The sequence below is a fragment of the Pelodiscus sinensis genome, unplaced genomic scaffold (genome assembly GCF_049634645.1).
Source record: "Pelodiscus sinensis isolate JC-2024 unplaced genomic scaffold, ASM4963464v1 ctg157, whole genome shotgun sequence".
Taxonomy (NCBI): domain Eukaryota; kingdom Metazoa; phylum Chordata; order Testudines; family Trionychidae; genus Pelodiscus; species Pelodiscus sinensis.
The window spans coordinates 104,353-125,892 of NW_027465951.1; the positions used below are offsets into that span (position 1 = coordinate 104,353).

Genomic DNA, 21,540 nt, shown 5'->3' on the forward strand with positions numbered 1-21,540 from the left:
CAGGGCCATTGTGCACGGGCGGGGGCTGGGCAGGCACCCGCACCAGGAGTCCCCCTCTCGGGGCAGTGCAGGAAACTGAGGCACACGTGGGCTGGCACAGGACAGTGACATTCATGGCAAGGGGATTCAGCCCCACTTGGCCCCACTGGCTCGCCGTGGGCTCCCCACGCCAGTCGGGGTGTGCGAAGGCGGGGGGCCGCTGGCTGCCAGGGTGCAGCTGGAAATGCTGCAGCTGAGGAAGAAGAAGCTGGCAGCGGCCCTGCAGGTCGTGGGGCTGTTCAATGAGCCAGGCAGGTCCTCGCAGCGGAGGGCAGGCGGGCCAGGTCCATCCCGGCCGGCGCACCGGAGGGGGCCCTGGCAGCCGCCTGTCCCAGACCCAGGAAGCCACCGTGGCCCCGCCCAGCTGCTCGGGAGGCAGCCAGGGGCGCCCAGGGCCTGGCCGAACTGAGCACGGCAAGGGGGCGCCTCCCTGGCACCCCAGGGTGCACGGCTCAGGCCCAGTGGGAGCAGCTTCCAAGGGGGTCGGGGACCGTCCGGCCTCTAGCCAGGGCCGGGACTCCCCGCAGGCCCTCGGCAGGGCGCGCCCCAGTGGGGCCCCTGGCAGGACGGGACCGGGCCGGGCAGCGCAGCCAAGTCTCCGGGTGCGGGGTGCAGTGGCACGTGCCGGCGCTGCAGGCCCCTTCTCCCACGGTCTCTGGGGCAGACCCCTCCCGCTCTCGCTCCCGGAGCTGCATTGCCGCGGGAGCGCGCCGCGCCGCGGGAGCGCGCCGCGCCCAGGAGCAGGGAGGCGGCAGCAAAGATGGAGTCGCCGCTGCTGCAGCTGGTGGGAGCGAGCGGGCGCATCTAGGGCTCCCCGCCCGCGGGCTCCCCATGGCCTGGCCCCTTGCCGGCCACCCCCCGGGCTCCTCCTCCGCGACGGAGCCCTTGCCGGGGCCTCGCCCCGCCGCCTAGCTGCGGCCCCGCATCCAGGTCCCGGCCCCACACCCCTAGGCCCCGCGCGTCCCGGCCCCACACCCCCAGGCTCCGCGCGTCCCGGCCCCACACCCCTAGGCCCCGCGCGTCCCGGCCCCACACCCCCAGGCTCCGCGAGGCCCGGCCCCACACCCCTAGGCCCCGCGCGTCCCCACCCCGCACCCAGGCCCCGCGCGTCCCGGCCCCGCACCCAGGCTCCGCGCGTCCCCGCCCCGCACCCCCAGGCCCCGCGCGTCCCCACCCCGCACCCAGGCTCCGCGCGTCCCCGCCCCGCACCCCCAGGCCCCGCGCGTCCCCGCCCCGCACCCCCAGGCCCCGCGCGTCCCCGCCCCGCACCCCCAGGCCCCGCGCGTCCCGGCCCCGCGCGTCCCCGCCCTGCACCCCCAGGCCCCGCGCGTCCCCGCCCCGCACCCAGGCCCCGCACCCCCAGGCCCGCCCCGGGCAGCCCGGCAGGATGCTGCCCTCGCAGGAGGCCTCCAAGCTGTACCACGAGAACTACATGCGGAACTCGCGCGCCATCGGCGTGCTCTGGGCCATCTTCACCATCTGCTTCGCCATCATCAACGTGGTGGTTTTCATCCAGCCCTACTGGATCGGCGACAGCGTGAGCACCCCCAAGCCGGGCTACTTCGGCCTCTTCCACTACTGCGTGGGCAGCGGGCTGGCCAGCCGCGAGCTCGCCTGTCGCGGCTCCTTCGCCGACTTCGGCACCATCCCGTCGGGCGCCTTCAAGGCCGCCTCCTTCTTCGTGCTGCTGTCCATGGTGCTGACCCTGGGCTGCATCGCCTGCTTCGCGCTCTTCTTCTTCTGCAACACCGCCACGGTCTACAAGATCTGCGCCTGGATGCAGCTGCTGGCGGGTAGGCGGCCCGGGGAGAGGGGGCAGTCGGGGGCCTGGGGCAGGGGCTCCGAGGCTGGCTCGGGCGGGGCGGGGAGCGGAGCCCGGGCCAGGGGGTCCCCTCGGAGCAGCGGCTGCTTTCTGTCTCTCGGGCCTTGGGAGTCCTTCCAGCGGAGCTCGGAGCGCACTGACCCGGCGCCGCCTGCCGAGTCCCGGCCGGACGGCGGGGGTGGCCCCGAGTCGCTGTCCCCGAGCGCTGCAGGGCGGGGAGCCGGCTCCAGGAGCCGAGCCGGAAATCCCGACACCCCGCCCCCGTGCAGCCCTGCCTCCTGCCCAAGGTGGTGCAGGGTGGATGCATCCTACAGCCATGCACGAGCCCAGGGCCAGCCAGAGGGGACCCTGCAGGGACCACGCACTGCCGAGCCAGCCCGCCCCATCCCCACCAGCAGGGCCGGGCCTGGTGAGTAACCCCCCCCACCCCCCCATGCGGCAGGGGCCAGGCAAACAGCTTCCTACCTCTCACCCTGCAGGGGCCCGGGGCCCAGTGAAACACCTCCCCGACCCTGCAGGGGCCTAGGGCCAGGTGAGATAGCCCCCCGGCCCTGCGGGAGTCCAGTCTGACAGCCCCCCCCGGACCTGCAGCCCCCCCCGGCCCTGCGGGAGCCCCGTCAGACAGCCCCCCCCGGACCTGCAGCCCCCCCGGCCCTGCGGGAGCCCCGTCAGACAGCCCCCCCGAACCTGCAGCCCCCCCGGCCCTGCGGGAGCCCCGTCAGACAGCCCCCCCCGGACCTGCAGCCCCCCCCCCGGCCCTGCGGGAGCCCCGTCAGACAGCCCCCCCCGGACCTGCAGCCCCCCCCCCGGCCCTGCGGGAGCCCCGTCAGACAGCCCCCCCGACCCTGCAGCCCCCCCGGCCCTGTGGGAGCCCAGTCAGACAGCCCCCCTGACCCTGCAGCCCCCCCGGCCCTGCGGGAGCCCCGTCAGACAGCCCCCCCCGGACCTGCAGCCCCCCCGGCCCTGCGGGAGCCCCGTCAGACAGCCCCCCCCGGACCTGCAGCCCCCCCCCGGCCCTGCGGGAGCCCAGTCAGACAGCCCCCCCGAACCTGCAGCCCCCCCCGGCCCTGCGGGAGCCCAGTCAGACAGCCCCCCCCCGCGACCCTGCAGCCCCCCCCCGGCCCTGTGGGAGCCCAGTCAGACAGCCCCCCCGAACCTGCAGCCCCCCCGGCCCTGTGGGAGCCCAGTCAGACAGCCCCCCCGAACCTGCAGCCCCCCCCCGGCCCTGCGGGAGCCCAGTCAGACAGCCCCCCCGAACCTGCAGCCCCCCCCGGCCCTGCGGGAGCCCAGTCAGACAGCCCCCCCCCGCGACCCTGCAGCCCCCCCCCGGCCCTGTGGGAGCCCAGTCAGACAGCCCCCCCGAACCTGCAGCCCCCCCGGCCCTGCGGGAGCCCAGTCAGACAGCCCCCCCGACCCTGCAGCCCCCCCGGCCCTGCGGGAGCCCAGTCAGACAGCCCCCCCGAACCTGCAGCCCCCCCGGCCCTGCGGGAGCCCAGTCTGACAGCCCCCCCGAACCTGCAGCCCCCCCGGCCCTGTGGGAGCCCAGTCAGACAGCCCCCCCCGAACCTGCAGCCCCCCCCCGGCCCTGTGGGAGTGCAGACAGCCCCCCGAACCTGCAGCCCCCCCCGGCCCTGCGGGAGTGCAGACAGCCCCCCGAACCTGCAGCCCCCCCGGCCCTCTGGGAGCCCAGTCAGACAGCCCCCCCGAACCTGCAGCCCCCCCGGCCCTGCGGGAGCCCAGTCTGACAGCCCCCCCGACCCTGCAGCCCCCCCGGCCCTGCGGGAGCCCAGTCAGACAGCCCCCCTGACCCTGCAGCCCCCCCGGCCCTGCGGGACCCCAGTCAGACAGCCCCCCTGACCCTGCAGCCCCCCCCCGGCCCTGCGGGAGTGCAGACAGCCCCCCCGACCCTGCAGCCCCCCCGGCCCTGCGGGACCCCAGTCAGACAGCCCCCCCGACCCTGCAGCCCCCCCGGCCCTGCGGGAGCCCAGTCAGACAGCCCCCCCGAACCTGCAGCCCCCCCGGCCCTGCGGGAGTGCAGACAGCCCCCTGATGCTGCAGCCCCCCCGGCCCTGCAGGACCCCAGTCAGACAGCCCCCCTGACCCTGCAGCCCCCCCCGACCCTGCGGGACCCCAGTCAGACAGCCCCCCTGACCCTGCAGCCCCCCCCGACCCTGCGGGACCCCAGTCTGACAGCCCCCCTGACCCTGCAGCCCCCCCGGCCCTGCGGGACCCCAGTCTGACAGCCCCCCTGACCCTGCAGCCCCCCCCGGCCCTGCGGGACCCCAGTCAGACAGCCCCCCTGACCCTGCAGCCCCCCCTGGCCCTGTGGGAGCCCAGTCAGACAGCCCCCCTGACCCTGCAGCCCCCCCGGCCCTGCGGGAGCCCAGTCAGACAGCCCCCCTGACCCTGCAGCCCCCCCCCCGGCCCTGCGGGAGTGCAGACAGCCCCCCAACCCTGCAGCCCCCCCCGGCCCTGTGGGAGCCCAGTCAGACAGCCCCCCTGACCCTGCAGCCCCCCCGGCCCTGTGGGACCCCAGTCAGACAGCCCCCCTGACCCTGCAGCCCCCCCGGCCCTGCGGGAGCCCAGTCAGACAGCCCCCCCGACCCTGCAGCCCCCCCCGGCCCTGTGGGACCCCAGTCAGACAGCCCCCCAACCCTGCAGCCCCCCCCGGCCCTGTGGGAGCCCAGTCTGACAGCCCCCCTGACCCTGCAGCCCCCCCCTGACCCTGCAGCCCCCCCGGCCCTGTGGGAGCCCAGTCAGACAGCCCCCCCGAACCTGCAGCCCCCCCCGGCCCTGCGGGACCCCAGTCAGACAGCCCCCCTGACCCTGCAGCCCCCCCGGCCCTGTGGGAGCCCAGTCAGACAGCCCCCCCGAACCTGCAGCCCCCCCCGGCCCTGCGGGACCCCAGTCAGACAGCCCCCCCGACCCTGCAGCCCCCCCCCGGCCCTGTGGGAGCCCAGTCAGACAGCCCCCCCGAACCTGCAGCCCCCCCCGGCCCTGCGGGACCCCAGTCAGACAGCCCCCCTGACCCTGCAGCCCCCCTGGCCCTGCAGGACCCCAGTCTGACAGCCCCCCTGACCCTGCAGCCCCCCCCCGGCCCTGTGGGAGCCCAGTCAGACAGCCCCCCTGACCCTGCAGCCCCCCCCCCGGCCCTGCGGGACCCCAGTCAGACAGCCCCCCTGACCCTGCAGCCCCCCCCCGGCCCTGTGGGAGCCCAGTCAGACAGCCCCCCCGAACCTGCAGCCCCCCCCGGCCCTGCGGGACCCCAGTCAGACAGCCCCCCTGACCCTGCAGCCCCCCCCCGGCCCTGTGGGAGCCCAGTCTGACAGCCCCCCTGACCCTGCAGCCCCCCCCGGCCCTGCGGGACCCCAGTCAGACAGCCCCCCTGACCCTGCAGCCCCCCCCCGGCCCTGCAGGACCCCAGTCAGACAGCCCCCCTGACCCTGCAGCCCCCCCTGGCCCTGCAGGACCCCAGTCTGACAGCCCCCCTGACCCTGCAGCCCCCCCGGCCCTCTGGGAGCCCAGTCAGACAGCCCCCCTGACCCTGCAGCCCCCCCGGCCCTGCGGGAGCCCAGTCAGACAGCCCCCCTGACCCTGCAGCCCCCCCTGGCCCTGTGGGAGCCCAGTCAGACAGCCCCCCTGACCCTGCAGCCCCCCCGGCCCTGCAGGACCCCAGTCAGACAGCCCCCCTGACCCTGCAGCCCCCCCGGCCCTGCGGGAGCCCAGTCAGACAGCCCCCCTGACCCTGCAGCCCCCCCCCGGCCCTGCAGGACCCCAGTCAGACAGCCCCCCCGACCCTGCAGCCCCCCCTGGCCCTGCAGGACCCCAGTCAGACAGCCCCCCCGACCCTGTGGGGGTTCAGGCAGCTTCCCCTCTCTTGCCCTGCAAAGGCTGACTAGAAGCTGGCACACACAGCAGAATGTGGGTGCTGCTTCCAGGCCTGAGTCAATTCCTGCTCCACAGCGCCTGGTGCTGTGGCTGCAGGGGGGCCCCATGGGCTCAGCAGCTGCTCTCTGCCCACCCCGCCCTGCTGCAGCCACGGGCTTGTCACACTCCGGTGGGTGAGCCCTGCCAGGACACTCAAGCCAGTGTCACCGCCGGCCATGGGCCTGCTGCCATCCTGACACAGCTGCTGTGGCGAGCATGGCTGGGACGCGAGGCCTGGGCCAGTCAGATCCCACCTCAAGCCTGTGAGGTGGCAGCAGACACAGGCTGGGGCGGGAGAGGAAGCAGGGCCTAGAGGCACGGGCAGGGCAGCCTGGGCCCTGGGAGGCAAGGCCCTGTGTTCTGCATGACCAGCCCCAGGTGAGGGGTGCCGGGCAGGGCCCCAGAGGGGCTGAGTGTGGCCTGGGCGCTTGGGCCTGCCTGGCTAAACCCTCCTGGGTTCACAGCAAGCGATTGACTGGGCCAGGCCCCCAAGATGCCTCCATGTTCTTGGTACGTTGAGCTCTGCTCACCTCTGGGAGCGCGCGGGCCGGAGCCGCCGTCTAGTTCACGGCCGGGCCCCGGGAGTGCGCGGGCCGGAGCCGCCGCCTAGATCACGGCCGGGCCCCGGGAGCGCACGGGCCGGAGCCGCCGCCTAGTTCACGGCCTGGCACCGGGAGCGTGCGGGCCGGAGCCGCCGCCTAGTTCACGGCCGGGCCCCGGGAGCGTGCGGGCCGGAGCCGCCGCCTAGTTCACGGCCGGGCCCCGGGAGCGCGTGGGACGGAGCCGCCGCCTAGTTCACGGCCGGGCCCCGGGAGTGCGTGGGACGGAGCCGCTGCCTAGTTCACGGCCGGGCCCCGGGAGCGCGCGGGCCGGAGCCGCCGCCTAGTTCACGGCCGGGCCCCGGGAGCGCGCGGGCCGGAGCCGCCGTCTAGTTCACGGCCGGGCCCCGGGAGCGCGTGGGCCGGAGCCGCCGCCTAGTTCACGGCCGGGCCCCGGGAGCGCGTGGGACGGAGCCGCTGCCTAGTTCACGGCCGGGCCCCGGGAGCGCGTGGGACGGAGCCGCTGCCTAGTTCACGGCCGGGCCCCGGGAGCGCGTGGGACGGAGCCGCTGCCTAGTTCACGGCCGGGCCCTGGGAGCGCGTGGGCCGGAGCCGCTGCCTAGTTCACGGCCGGGCCCTGGGAGCGTGTGGGACGGAGCCGCTGCCTAGTTCATGGCCGGGCCCCGGGAGCGCGTGGGACGGAGCCGCCGCCTAGTTCACGGCCGGGCCCTGGGAGCACGTGGGCCGGAGCCGGTGCCTAGTTCACGGCCGGGCCCCGGGAGCGCGTGGGACGGAGCCGCTGCCTAGTTCATGGCCGGGCCCCGGGAGCGCGTGGGACGGAGCTGCCGCCTAGTTCACGGCCGGGCCCCGGGAGCGCGTGGGACGGAGCCGCTGCCTAGTTCACGGCCGGGCCCCGGGAGCGCGTGGGACGGAGCCGCTGCCTAGTTCACGGCCGGGCCCTGGGAGCGCGTGGGCCGGAGCCGCTGCCTAGTTCACGGCCGGGCCCTGGGAGCGCGTGGGCCGGAGCCGCTGCCTAGTTCACGGCCGGGCCCTGGGTGCGCGTGGGACGGAGCCGCTGCCTAGTTCACGGCTGGGCCCTGGGAGCGTGAGGGACGGAGCCGCCGCCTAGTTCACGGCCGGGCCCCGGGAGCGCGTGGGACGGAGCCGCCGCCTAGTTCACGGCCGGGCCCCGGGAGCGCGTGGGACGGAGCCGCTGCCTAGTTCACGGCCGGGCCCCGGGAGCGCGTGGGACGGAGTCGCTGCCTAGTTCACGGCCGGGCCCCGGGAGCGCGTGGGACGGAGCCGCTGCCTAGTTCACGGCCGGGCCCCGGGAGCGCGTGGGACGGAGCCGCTGCCTAGTTCACGGCCGGGCCCCGGGAGCGCGTGGGACGGAGCCGCTGCCTAGTTCACGGCCGGGCCCCGGGAGCGCGTGGGCCGGAGCCGCCGCCTAGTTCACGGCCGGGCCCTGGGAGTGCACAGGCTGGTGGAGGGAAGTGTGGCTGGGGCGTCAGGGCCCATGGAATTGGCATGTGGCCCTGTTGGGGCTTGTGGCGGGGGCGGAGCTGGCCGACAGCAGGAAGGGCGGAGGTAGACGAGGCCTGGGAGCGAGGCTGGCGCTAGGCCAGGGCATTACCCAGCGCGAGGCCAGCGCCGCTGAGCGAGGTGCTGCAGTGAGAGGGGCGCGGGAGATGGGGTTTAGCAGGGGCTGGAGTGAGGGCAGCACCAGACATGGGGGGTCATGGAACAGGAGGGAGGGTTTCAGTGGAGCCCAGAGGCGGGCGGAGGTTGTACCGAGTGGTTACAGCTCTGGGCTGGCCAGACCCCAGGGAGGTAAAGGAGGGATCTGTGTCCAGGGGCCAGAGATTGTTCCCCTTGCCCCAGAGCAGCAGCTTTCCTGGTGGGGCTGGCAGTGGGGCAGGGGCAGAAGGGGGTGGGCTGGTGAAAGGCAGCAGGGGCCTGTTTCCATTTCTGACCCAGTTTTCAAATGCACTCGTGGGCTGGAGCTAGTGCCCGGGGGCTGGGAGAGAGGTTAGAGGGGAGCCAGAGACACCCAATAAACAGTCCTAAGCTTAGGCCACCCCCCATAGCTCCCCCCTTAGAGAGGACGCAGGTCCCCGGGCGCGGCTGGGGCAGCAGACTGCTTTATTGCCCCCACACGTGCACCTTGGACCCCAACACAGCAGCTGAGTGGCAGCAGTTTGGCCCCGCTCCCCCTTTCTTTGGCTCACCCGTCTAGCACTGCTGCTCTGCAGCCACGTTTACGCCACGCGGGCTAATGCGCAGGTGATGGGTCGCGCCGCCCGCTTGCCTTGCACTGGCTTAGCTGAAGCAGCATCACGCGCTGTCTTGCGAGCAGCTCCTAGGCAGGGGAAGCACTTCCGCCCTGACCGTGTTTCACAGACAAGTGCGACGACAGACCAGACCCTGTTCAGCGCAAGCGGCTCCCAGGGCTGCCGGGACAAAGGGGAGACGCATGTTCAAAGGGCAGCGCTTGCTGTGCCTGGGCCCTGTTCCTCTGGACATCTCCCACCCACCTGGAGGAGTGAGAGGCCGGCGGCCGAAGTCCTGCCCTGACTGCAGCGCTTCCGGGTACCTGTCCCTGGCAAAGTGCCCACAGGCCTCCGAGCCCAAGCGTGGCTGAGCCAGGGAGCTGCGGGAGGGAGCCAGGACACAGCCCTGTGGGCTCCAAGGAGGAGAACCGCGATGCCGGTTTTGGGACCCTCCTTCCAGCCGCTGTGCCTAGGAGGGGACCCCTGTGCCTAGGAGGAGCCAGGCCCTCGCGATGGGGCAGTGGGGCTCGTGGCGAGCAGGAGATGCATGCAGTGACATGCCTGCTGGGTGTGGAGGCGGTGGATTTCTGGAGCCCTCCAGCCCGCCGTGGGTGCAGCCAGTGGCTCGGGTCCACAGGGAAGGAGGGAGGCCCTGGAGGTAGAAGATCCTTGGGAGCCTGGGCTGGCAGCCGGGCAGAGTCCGTGTGTAGGGAGGGGAGCTGGGGAACCTCTGGGGAGCAGAGGAGCCTGGGCGAGGCGGAGGGGCTCCCCCTGGCCCCCAGCAGAGCCGAAGTGCAGTTGGGACGTTGTGAAGGCTGCAGAAGGGCTGGGGGCAAGGCAGCAGGTACAGAGGAGCGACCGACACGTCCCCCCAGTGCAGAGGAGCGGTCAGAAGGGCAGGTGGGCTGGGCAGTGTCCCATTCGGGCGGGTGGCCAGGGGCTAAGCGGGGCAGCGCGGGTGCTGGCGCTGAAGGAGGGGTGTCCCGAAGCCTTGCTAGAGCAGTGCTACCAGCAGGGGCCAGCGGCAGTAGCTTGCCCAGGGGGCTGGAGAGTTGGCTTGGGGGCTCTGCATGTGAGAGGACGCAGAGCACATGCCTCAGACGGAGCCCGAGAAGCGCTCTGGCTAGAAACTCCCCGCTGGAAAGCAAGAGCCGTGCCGGCGGAATGAGCCACCAGCCACCTGGCTGGGAGATTGGAGAAGCTTCCAAAGCAGGAAGCCCAGTCGGAGGGAGCTGTCAGCTGCCCCTGCGTTGCCCCAGGGCAGGACGCAGAGATGCGAGTCCTGCCCTCCATTGATGACGGCTTCGTGGAGCCGCTAGCCCTGAGCACAAGGGGAGAGGCAAGTCCTAGCCTAGACCTAAGTGTCCCCCAGGGCCTGGGGAAGAGGCGAATCAAGGGGAACTATGCAGTAAAAGCAACCAGGATGGGATTAAATTGAACATCTGCGGGGAAGAGGAAATAGCAGAGCAGCAGCATGGCACTAGGGAAAGGACAAAAGGGGGAAGCTTCTTAAATGGGAATGAAAAGGCACAATCACACAAGCTGCCTGGAAGCTTTGAAAAAGCCTAATAAAGACTCAGACTAACGGCATATAAATAGCCACCCGTCTGCCCGCCCACAAGGGGCAAGCCAAGGGCGCCAAGGTGAAACGAGGACAAAAGGCAGCTTGCAAAAACTGGAAGGATCTCTACGGGGGCCAGGGCTTTTCAACATAGTCACCAATGGCAGAAGGGGCGCAACACAGACTGGTGGCAAACCCTGCAGATGACACAGCGGGGGCGTCTACGCCGCAGGGCCTAACTGGAAATAAGCGACGCACATTGAGCTACGTCCATGGCGCGGCTTATTTCGAAATAGGGAGCGTCTACACAGCGTGTCTTTCGAAATGGAGCCCTCTCCCTCCGACTCCCTGCACTCCTCGCACTATGAGGGTTAAGGAGTCGGAGGAAGAAGGCCTCCGGCTCGACAGCACTTTGACACTTTTTCAAAATAACTACCTGCAGCGTAGCCGTGGCCGACGCTCTGTCGGAACAATGCGGCAGCGTAGCCGTGGCCGACGCTCTGTCGGAACAGTGGGGCAGCGTAGCCGTGGCCGACGCTCTGTCGGAACAGTGGGGCAGCGTAGCCGTGGCCGACGCTCTGTCGGAACAGTGCGGCAGCGTAGCCGTGGCCGACGCTCTGTCGGAACAGTGGGGCAGCGTAGCCGTGGCCGACGCTCTGTCGGAACAGTGCGGCAGCGTAGCCGTGGCCGACGCTCTGTCGGAACAGTGCGGCAGCGTAGCCGTGGCCGACGCTCTGTCGGAACAGTGCGGCAGCGTAGCCGTGGCCGACGCTCTGTCGGAACAGTGGGGCAGCGTAGCCGTGGCCGACGCTCTGTCGGAACAGTGGGGCAGCGTAGCCGCGGCCGACGCTCTGTCGGAACAGTGCGGCAGCGTAGCCGTGGCCGACGCTCTGTCGGAACAGTGCGGCAGCGTAGCCGTGGCCGACGCTCTGTCGGAACAGTGGGGCAGCGTAGCCGTGGCCGACGCTCTGTCGGAACAGTGCGGCAGCGTAGCCGTGGCCGACGCTCTGTCGGAACAGTGGGGCAGCGTAGCCGTGGCCGACGCTCTGTCGGAACAGTGCGGCAGCGTAGCCGTGGCCGACGCTCTGTCGGAACAGTGGGGCAGCGTAGCCGTGGCCGACGCTCTGTCGGAACAGTGCGGCAGCGTAGCCGTGGCCGACGCTCTGTCGGAACAGTGCGGCAGCGTAGCCGTGGCCGACGCTCTGTCGGAACAATGCGGCAGCGTAGCCGTGGCCGACGCTCTGTCGGAACAGTGGGGCAGCGTAGCCGTGGCCGACGCTCTGTCGGAACAGTGGGGCAGCGTAGCCGTGGCCGACGCTCTGTCGGAACAGTGCGGCAGCGTAGCCGTGGCCGACGCTCTGTCGGAACAGTGGGGCAGCGTAGCCGTGGCCGACGCTCTGTCGGAACAGTGGGGCAGCGTAGCCGCGGCCGACGCTCTGTCGGAACAGTGCGGCAGCGTAGCCGCGGCCGACGCTCTGTCGGAACAGTGCGGCAGCGTAGCCGCGGCCGACGCTCTGTCGGAACAGTGCGGCAGCGTAGCCGCGGCCGACGCTCTGTCGGAACAGTGCGGCAGCGTAGCCGCGGCCGACGCTCTGTCGGAACAGTGGGGCAGCGTAGCCGCGGCCGACGCTCTGTCGGAACAGTGCGGCAGCGTAGCCGCGGCCGACGCTCTGTCGGAACAGTGGGGCAGCGTAGCCGCGGCCGACGCTCTGTCGGAACAGTGCGGCAGCGAAGCCGTGGCCGACGCTCTGTCGGAACAGTGCGGCAGCGTAGCCGTGGCCGACGCTCTGTCGGAACAGTGGGGCAGCGTAGCCGTGGCCGACGCTCTGTCGGAACAGTGCGGCAGCGTAGCCGCGGCCGACGCTCTGTCGGAACAGTGGGGCAGCGTAGCCGTGGCCGACGCTCTGTCGGAACAGTGCGGCAGCGTAGCCGCGGCCGACGCTCTGTCGGAACAGTGGGGCAGCGTAGCCGTGGCCGACGCTCTGTCGGAACAGTGCGGCAGCGAAGCCGTGGCCGACGCTCTGTCGGAACAGTGCGGCAGCGTAGCCGTGGCCGACGCTCTGTCGGAACAGTGGGGCAGCGTAGCCGTGGCCGACGCTCTGTCGGAACAGTGCGGCAGCGTAGCCGTGGCCGACGCTCTGTCGGAACAGTGCGGCAGCGTAGCCGTGGCCGACGCTCTGTCGGAACAGTGCGGCAGCGTAGCCGTGGCCGACGCTCTGTCGGAACAGTGCGGCAGCGTAGCCGTGGCCGACGCTCTGTCGGAACAGTGGGGCAGCGTAGCCGTGGCCGACGCTCTGTCGGAACAGTGCGGCAGCGTAGCCGTGGCCGACGCTCTGTCGGAACAGTGCGGCAGCGTAGCCGTGGCCGACGCTCTGTCGGAACAGTGCGGCAGCGTAGCCGTGGCCGACGCTCTGTCGGAACAGTGCGGCAGCGTAGCCGTGGCCGACGCTCTGTCGGAACAGTGCGGCAGCGTAGCCGTGGCCGACGCTCTGTCGGAACAGTGCGGCAGCGTAGCCGTGGCTGACGCTCTGTCGGAACAGTGCTGCAGTGTAGCCGTACCCTCAGTTACTCAAGCCACAAGCAACCTGAGGAAAGCTACAAGGGGAGCTCAAAGCCGGGGGACTGGGCAGCAAAATGACAGAGGAACTTCACTGTTGATAAATGCCAAGGGAACCCACGGCCCCACCACATTCAAATCACCGGGGTCTAAGCGAGCTGCTCCCCCTACAGAGAGATCTCTCTGAAAACCTCGCTCCCTGCAGGCAGAGATGCCAACGGACCATTGGGAATCGTTAGGGAAGAGAGCGAGCCTGGGATGGGAACGAATCCCTGGGACACCCCCAGCTACAAAAGGAGCAACTGGAATGCTCTGTATCCATCCTGCAGCACGCCACCAGGAGCCACCCAAAGCCCCGACTGGGCAGCAGGAAGTAGTTCTTCCCCCAGCACCCAGTCAGCCTGTGGCACCCAGTGCCAGGGGGCATCTGTACTGCCAGCGGGTGCTATGCATTGCCAGGGGATGCTATCCCCTACAGAGGGTGCTGTGCACTGCCAGGGGACCTATATATTGCTAGGGGATGCTGCTCACTGCCAGGGGGTGCTAGGCACTGCAGGTGGAGCTAGGCACTTCCAGGGGGCTCTACTCACTGCAGGGGAGGCTAGCCACTGCCAGGGGGAGCTATGCACTGCCAAGGGGCTCTACACACTTCCAGGGGGAGCTATGCACTGCCAAGGGGCTCTGCCCACTGCCAGGGGGAGCTATGCACTGCCAGGGGGCGCTATGCACTGCCAGGGGGCTCTACACACTGCAGGGGAGGCTAGCCACTGCCAGGGGGAGCTATGCACTGCCAAGGGGCTCTGCACACTGCCAGGGGGAGCTATGCACTGCCAGGGGGCTCTGCACACTGCCAGGGGGAGCTATGCACTGCCTAGGGGCTCTACGCACTGCCAGGGGGAGCTATGCACTGCCTAGGGGCTCTACGCACTGCCAGGGGGAGCTATGCACTGCCAGGGGGCTCTACACACTGCCAGGGGGAGCTATGCACTGCCAGGGGGCTCTGCGCACTGCCAGGGGGAGCTATGCACTGCCAGGGGGCTCTACACACTGCCAGGGGGAGCTATGCACTGCCAGGGGGCTCTACACACTGCCAGGGGCCTCTACACACTGCCAGGGGAAGCTATGCACTGCCAAGGGGCTCTACACACTGCCAGGGGGAGCTATGTACTGCCAGGGGGCTCTGCGCACTGCCAGGGGGAGCTATGCACTGCCAGGGGGCTCTACACACTGCAGGGGAGGCTAGCCACTGCCAGGGGGCTTTGCACACTGCCAGGGGGAGCTATGCACCGCAGCAGGAGCTAGGCACTGCCAGAGGGCACTATGCACTGCCAGGGAGCGCCATGCACTGCCAGGGGGCGCTATGCACTGCCAGGGGGTGCTGTGAAGGCCAAAGATACAGCTGGGTTTCAGTAAAGAACTAGTGCCGCTCGAGGGCTACTCAACGTTGGAAGTCCTGGGGGTCAGTGACACTCACAGCACATGCTGAGGGCTGCAACTTAAGTGTGGTTGTGTATTCATGCAAATATGTAAGCAAATCTATGCAAATAGCTTCTTTCACACAGCCAGACATGGATAGAAAGCTCAAGGCAAGGCTACACAACACGCAGGCCCCCTTTACGTCGGCTCTGCTGATAAAAGTCATATGCAACCCTGACCCCATTTCAGCACTGCCATGAGCAATGACACTCCAGGGATCGCGCTACTACCCGCAGCTCAGCAGCAGGCCGCTCTAGTGACGACTTTTTGGTTTTGGCTCCCACCCGCGGGCCGCACGTGGAGCCCCGAAGTGCAGCGCGGGCCGCAGACAAACAGGTCAGAGGCTGTGTGTTGAGTAGCCCTGTGCTGGGCTGCCAGGGGCTGCCAGGGGTGACCCCATGCTCCGGCTGCCGCTAGGTCTGGTTGCCAGCAGCAGGGACAGGACACTGGGGAGGACCATCCTGGCCATGGGCCCGTGAGGCAGCTGTCACGTAGGGCGGCCAGGTGTCCGGTATTTGCGCGCTCTGACACGTCAAAGATTTTTCTGGCTGCGCACTGGACGGAAGCCTGGCGGGCGGGGGAGCGGCTGGGAGTCCCAGCTGGGAGGCGGGGCCGTGAGTGCTGCCGGGTGCGCTCGGTTGAGTGTGAGGGGGAGGGGAAGCCTCCTCCTCGCTCCTGCGTCGCTGGGAGCCTGCGCGGGACGGGCAGTAAGTGCCCAGGTCAGTCCCGCTTCCCGGCCGGCCGGTTCTCCCCCACTTCCCCTCCTGATCTTCCCCGGCCACCCCCCTGCACCCCCCCAGCTCTGCTTCCTGCCGGCCCGTTCCTCTTCCTGATCTCCCCCAGCCAGCGCTGCTGCACCCCCCCAGCAGCTCTGCTTCCCGCTCCCCCTTCCTCCCGGCTCCCGATCCCCCCCAGCTGTGCTTCCAGCCTCCCCTTGCTCCCGGCCAGCCCTGCCCCCTCCCGGTCGGTCCCCCCTCCCCAGATATCCCACGGCCAGCTCCATTCTGCCTGACCGCCCCCACGACCAGCCCTGCTTCCCGTTGGCCCCCCCATCTCCCTCGGCCAGCCCTGTTGCCCCCCTCCCCTTAGCTGTTTCCAGCACTGCTCCCTTCCTGGCCGGTCCCCCCCACCGCCCCAATGAAGCGTGTCCGGTTTGTTTGTTTTGAAATGACTAGCTGGTAACCCCTAGCAGTGATCCAGGTTCTTGGAGGGGTTTTTTTTGTTGTTGTTGCTCAACAACTTTGGTCCACCCCCCCCTTTTTTTCTTTCAACAACATTTTTTCCCATGTTTTTTTTTGGGGGGGGTTGGTATTTCTGGCAACCCCAGTCACCGGTGGGCACTCGGAGGGCCAGGCTGAGGCTCTGGCGGCAGGGCCTGGGCTGTCTTGCGTTTGGCCATCGTCCGGAAATGCAGGCGTGGAAGCTGCCCGGAGGGTTCCAGCTCGAGTCTCTGCCCCAGGGTGCAGGGGCAAAGTGAGTGACTCGCCCTTTGCTTTAGATGCAGCAGAGGGGGCGCTGGCACACGGAAGGTGACATGCAGGGGACAGAGCCTCGCTGAGCCGGGTTAAGCCTCCAGCGGCTGATCACGGGGCAGCAGTGGGGGAGGGTTTAAGGCGGCCCAGCCCCTGGCCCTCGGAGGAAGCCAGATGTAATGACAAGGAAAGACGCTATTAGCCCAGCCATCTGCCCTGCTCCCAGTCCCGGCTGCAGAGCCGGAGCTCTGCCCAAAGCCGCCTGTGGCGGTGCGTCGGGACCCCCGATCCCGCAGCAGCACGAGCAGCCTCCCCCGCCCGTAGAGCAGGGCTTATTGCTTCTGCACAGACGTGACGTGGCTACAGGGCTCAGGGCCAGGATGCCTCAGACCCTAGGGTGGGGCCCCTCGCCCCTGGGCCCCAGCTTAGCTTCTTCTCTCCATGCTTCCCCCACAGCAACTGCCTCCCTCCCGGCCCTGCCCCCCAGCCAGGTGCTGGTCTCCGCCCCCCTCCCCTTGTCTCTCCCTGGGCGGCTGGGCCTGGGTGTCTGGGTTAATCCACATGTGGGAGAGTCGGTGAGAATCTCCCCTCCCAGTGCAGGGACCCCGGGTCCCAGAGCAGACAGCCCCCCCTGCACCACAGTGCCTCTGCTCTACAGTGAGTCTCCCCTGCTGCCCCACCACCCCGCGGCTGGCTCAGCGCCTGCTCCCACTGCTGTGTGGGCAGCAAGGTCCGGGCCACGGCCCTGACCCGCATTTGCAAAGACTGATGCTTCCCCACTGCTTGTCACCTGCCACTGCTGCTGTGGGCCTGGGGGGGCCCCCATCAGCTGGGCAGAGCCCCATGCAGGAGGAAGGCCCTGGGGGCAGCGGAGAGGCAAGTGAGCCAGGCCACTGGCAAGCTGGCTTGAGCTACAGCTGGGCTGGTGGGAGTCCACAGGCCTAGGGTTGCCAGATGGTTTAACCAAAAATACTTATCTATACCCCCCAAAAAAACCCACTGGGAAAAAATTCTGTTGAGAAAAAAAAAAAAAAAAGGACCCCGAGCGTTATTAAGTAATAAAAAAATAAATTACATTAAATTAAATTAAAAACAGCAGGGCCCCTTTAAGAAATGCTTTTGCGGCTTTTTGGCCCTAACAGGCTGCTGGCAGCCGCCCCCCATCTTGTCTCCCTGCTCCAGGCCAGACAGCGCCACTGTGGAGCCAGGGAAGCACCCGGGATGTTCGCCTCCTGCCCGGGAAAAAGATCAGAAAGTACCAGACATTGTAAGACACTGTAGGATGTTTCAGAACACTGCAGGACGTGGTGGGACGGTTCAGGACAGTTCAGGACACTGCAGGACGTTGTGGGACGGTTCAGGACGGTTCAGGACACTGCAGGACTTGTGGGACGGTTCAGGACAGTTCAGGACACTGCAGGACGTGGTGGGACGGTTCAGGACAGTTCAGGACACTGCAGGACTTGTGGGACGGTTCAGGACAGTTCAGGACACTGCAGGACTTGTGGGACGGTTCAGGACAGTTCAGGACACTGCAGGACGTGGTGGGACGGTTCAGGACAGTTCAGGACACTGCAGGACTTGTGGGACGGTTCAGGACAGTTCAGGACACTGCAGGACTTGTGGGACGGTTCAGGACAGTTCAGGACACTGCAGGACGTGGTGGGACGGTTCAGGACAGTTCAGGACACTGCAGGACTTGTAGGACGGTTCAGGACAGTTCAGGACACTGCAGGACTTGTGGGACGGTTCAGGACAGTTCAGGACACTGCAGGACGTTGTGGGACGGTTCAGGACGGTTCAGGACACTGCAGGACGTGGTGGGACGGTTCAGGACAGTTCAGGACACTGCAGGACTTGTGGGACGGTTCAGGACGGTTCAGGACACTGCAGGACTTGTAGGACGGTTCAGGACAGTTCAGGACAGTTCAGGACACTGCAGGACTTGTAGGACGGTTCAGGACACTGCAGGACTTGTGGGACGGTTCAGGACGGTTCAGGACACTGCAGGACTTGTAGGACGGTTCAGGACGGTTCAGGACACTGCAGGACTTGTAGGACGGTTCAGGACACTGCAGGACTTGTGGGACAGTTCAGGACAGTTCAGGACACTGCAGGACGTGGTGGGACGGTTCAGGACAGTTCAGGACACTGCAGGACGTGGTGGGACGGTTCAGGACAGTTCAGGACACTGCAGGACTTGTGGGACGGTTCAGGACAGTTCAGGACACTGCAGGACTTGTGGGACGGTTCAGGACAGTTCAGGACACTGCAGGACGTTGTGGGACGGTTCAGGACGGTTCAGGACACTGCAGGACGTGGTGGGACGGTTCAGGACAGTTCAGGACACTGCAGGACTTGTAGGACGGTTCAGGACAGTTCAGGACAGTTCAGGACAGTGCAGGACTTGTAGGACGGTTCAGGACGGTTCAGGACACTGCAGGACTTGTAGGACGGTTCAGGACACTGCAGGACTTGTAGGACGGTTCAGGACAGTTCAGGACAGTTCAGGACACTGCAGGACTTGTAGGACGGTTCAGGACGGTTCAGGACACTGCAGGACTTGTAGGACGGTTCAGGACACTGCAGGACTTGTGGGACAGTTCAGGACGGTTCAGGACACTGCAGGACTTGTGGGACGGTTCAGGACGGTTCAGGACATTTCAGGACCTGTGGGACGGTTCAGGACGGTTCAGGACATTTCAGGTGTCTGGTATCCAGTGAATTTTTCTGAATTTTTCTACTGGACGGGAGGCGAAAATACCGGACTCCTGGCAGCCCCAGGCAGACCACTGGCTGGCCCCAGGAGGAGGGAAGGTGCTCCCAGAGACAGGCCGAGAAGGGGGCTTAGTCAGCTGGGTTGGCAGCATCAGTGTCCCCCTCCGCAGTTTGCATATCGCCTGCCTGCGGCCGGAGCCGCGGGGCTCACACCGAGGGGCTGGTGCGTCGGTGTTGCCCACGGAGCAGGGACCAGGAATTCCTTGTGCTCGGAGGCCATGGCAGCAGCATAGGAGCAGCCGGCCATCGCCAGGCCTTGAGAATTCCCACCTGCCGCAGAACTAGAAGATACAGGATGGGCCCCTCCGGCCCTGGCTGCCCACTTAGCGTGGGCGTGGCCCAGTTTCCCGCTGGTCCATCAGGTTTGTTCCTAACCCCCAGGCCTGGCGCTCCGGGTTCTGGGCGGTTCTGCACTCGCATCCCCTCAGTGTCTGCCAGGAGCCAGCAAGCTGTGGCCGTGCGGGTGATGCCGCTAGACAGTATCCACCTCCCGTGGTCCGGCAAACTCTGCTTCGGCGCTGCCAGGCTCCGGGGGCGCCAGCCTTGGGCGGCTCAGCCTGTCGGCCCCGGAATAACTCTGGTCTCCTGGCATTGATCCCAATGGTGCTCCAAGCAGCCCCGCCGCTGATGGGCCCCCACAGGGCCTCGCCCCCCCCGGCTGGGTGCTGAGCAGCAGATCGTTCCGCAGCAGCATCTCCTGAGAGCCCCCAGCCCCGCTGGAGCGTGGGGCACACAGTCGCTTGGCCAGGCTCGCCCCCTGCTTCAGTGGGGCCCAGAAGTAGAGCCCAGAGCTGAAAGTGGGTCCCCACTAGGCACCCTTCCTAGCGGGCCCAGCCTGCCCGGCCCGGAGTAGGGGGAGGATGGCGCTGGGGCGTTCTGGGGGCAGAGCGTGGGCTCTGGGCCACGGCCCCCTTTTCCCACCCGTTGGCAGGCCTGCCCGGAGCCCCACGCCCCCTGGGATCCTTACCACGGGCCCTGTGCCCAGGGGCTCAACTGCCAGCCCCGGAGTCCTGCCCACCCGCCCCTCGGCCAGGGTCCCTGCCGCCCCGGGCTGGGGCAGAGGGGCGTGGAGAGGGGTGCGAGGGGGCGCAGCTGTGGCAGTGCCAGGAACTCAGCACTGCCTGTGGCTAGGAGGGTTGTGCACAGTCTCTGCCCCGCTGCCTGCCCACGACCCCTCCTAGCCCCACGAATGACCCTGTGACCCTGAGGTGGGGCCTGAGCCCTGACCCCCGGGATGGAGCAGAAGCCCGAGGACGTCAGCCCCGGGCGGTTGGTCTGTGGCCCTTGTCGATGGGGCTGGCCCCGCCCGGGCAGCTGCTGCGTGGGACCCACTGCAGGGAGCAGGCTCCGTGGGGCAGAGGGCCGGCCTGCACTCACCTCCGGGAGGGACTCTGACACCGCGTTCGCCCTGTGGGCTGAGCTCGGAGCGCGGGCGCCCGAGCGCCACGGGGGTCGCCGAGGCAGGCGGAGCAGCCCTGGAGACGAGCAGCTGTCTGCCTCTCGTGGCGCGGCGACACCCTGCCGTGCTGGGCAGCGTGGAGAGCGGGGGCTCACCGTTTTGAGCAGAGCAAGAAGGGGACGACCTGGCAGTGGCAGGGCCGTGCTCAGGAGTGGTCTGGCAGTGCCCAGCCTCTGCCCCCATGGCAGGGAGGCGTTAGAGACGGGACGTCTAGTCCACGCCCAGGGAGATGGGCAGAGCTGCACACCCAGGAAGGGCCCTTCCGCTCTCTGTAACTGGCTGGGGAGACTTCTCTGCAGAAGAACGGCTCCTTTTCCACCCAGGCCCGTGTGCCCTGCAGGCTTGTGGGGTTCCCGTTTCGTGGCAGAGGGCATGGCTGGCGGTGGCTAGGGCCTGTGATGGCGTCGCTTGTATCGCTGGGTGCAGTGTTGGCAAGAGGGTTTATTGCAGGAGTGGGGGCTGCTGGCGAGTGTTTGCGCGGCTGGGGGTTGCCCGTAGGCGCGGGTCGGCTGGCCGCGGTGCGCTGGAGGGGGGCTGGAGGCTCTAGGGGATGACGGGGTGCTCTGTGCTTCACTCGTCTGGCTCAGACTCGGCCCAGGCAGAGACGAGCAGCAGTTACCATGGTTTCCGGCTGAGGCGCCGAGTGCCTGCTGCCGGACTCCCAGAGTGCTGGAAATGGCCAATGAACCCGGCTCCTGGGGGCGGCAGCGCAGGCTGTGGGGCGGGGGGGCAGGCACCCGGCCTGCCGCTGGGAGCTCTGCTCCAGAACCCAGCCGCCCGAGCGGGGCCAGCCCCCGCCCCCAGCGCCCGTCTCAGCAGAGGCTGAGGCCTCCATCAGCGCTGGGGGCCTGTGCGGCAGAGACCAGGCTCGCCCCACTGCCAGCGCAGAGCGTGTGCCCGGCGGCCCCTGCAGCCGCAGCGGGGACGCGTCCTGACCTGCCGGGGACAGAGCTGTGCTGCCGGGGCTCCCCCGGGCTGTCCAGCTCCAGCCAGTGTCCATGGGCCCTGGCACTGAGGGGTGCTATGGGCCAGAAGCTGTGGGGTCCCGGGCTGCCTCTGCATTTCAGAGAGGGGCTGAGTGTGGGGGGCACCGTCTGACGACAGCTGTGACCCCTGCTCTGTCCCCGTACAGCCGGCCGAGGGGGGGGGGCTTGGCTCTGGGGGGGCACCCCATGACAAGAGAGCTGTGACCCCTGCTCTGTCCCCGTACAGCCGGCCAAGGGGGGGGGGCTTGGCTCTGGGGGGGCACCCCATGACAAGGGAGCTGTGACCCCTGCTCTGTCCCTGTACAGCCGGCCGAGGGGGGGCTTGGCTCTGGGGGGCACCCCATGACAAGGGAGCTGTGACCCCTGCTCTGTCCCCATACAGCCGGCCGAGGGGGGGCTTGGCTCTGGGGGGGCACCCCATGACAAGGGAGCTGTGACCCCTGCTCTGTCCCCGTACAGCCGGCCGAGGGGGGGCTTGGCTCTGGGGGGGCACCCCATGACAAGAGAGCTGTGACCCCTGCTCTGTCCCCGTACAGCCGGCCGAGGGGGGGGCTTGGCTCTGGGGGGCACCCCATGACAAGGGAGCTGTGACCCCTGCTCTGTCCCCGTACAGCCGGCCGAGGGGGGGCTTGGCTCTGGGGGGGCACCCCATGA

General features: G+C 68.8%; 1 protein-coding gene across 1 annotated transcript in view; it reads left to right on the forward strand.

Annotated features, from left to right (window-relative positions):
* The first annotated feature begins 1,388 nt into the window (after nucleotides 1-1,388).
* Nucleotides 1,389-21,540, forward strand: part of LHFPL4 (LHFPL tetraspan subfamily member 4) — a 37,658-nt gene continuing 17,506 nt past the window's right edge. The window contains exon 1 of the mRNA XM_075917269.1: nucleotides 1,389-1,832. Coding sequence (XP_075773384.1) covers nucleotides 1,427-1,832 — 406 coding nt within the window. The 5' untranslated portion in view covers nucleotides 1,389-1,426. The remainder of the gene's footprint in view (nucleotides 1,833-21,540) is intronic.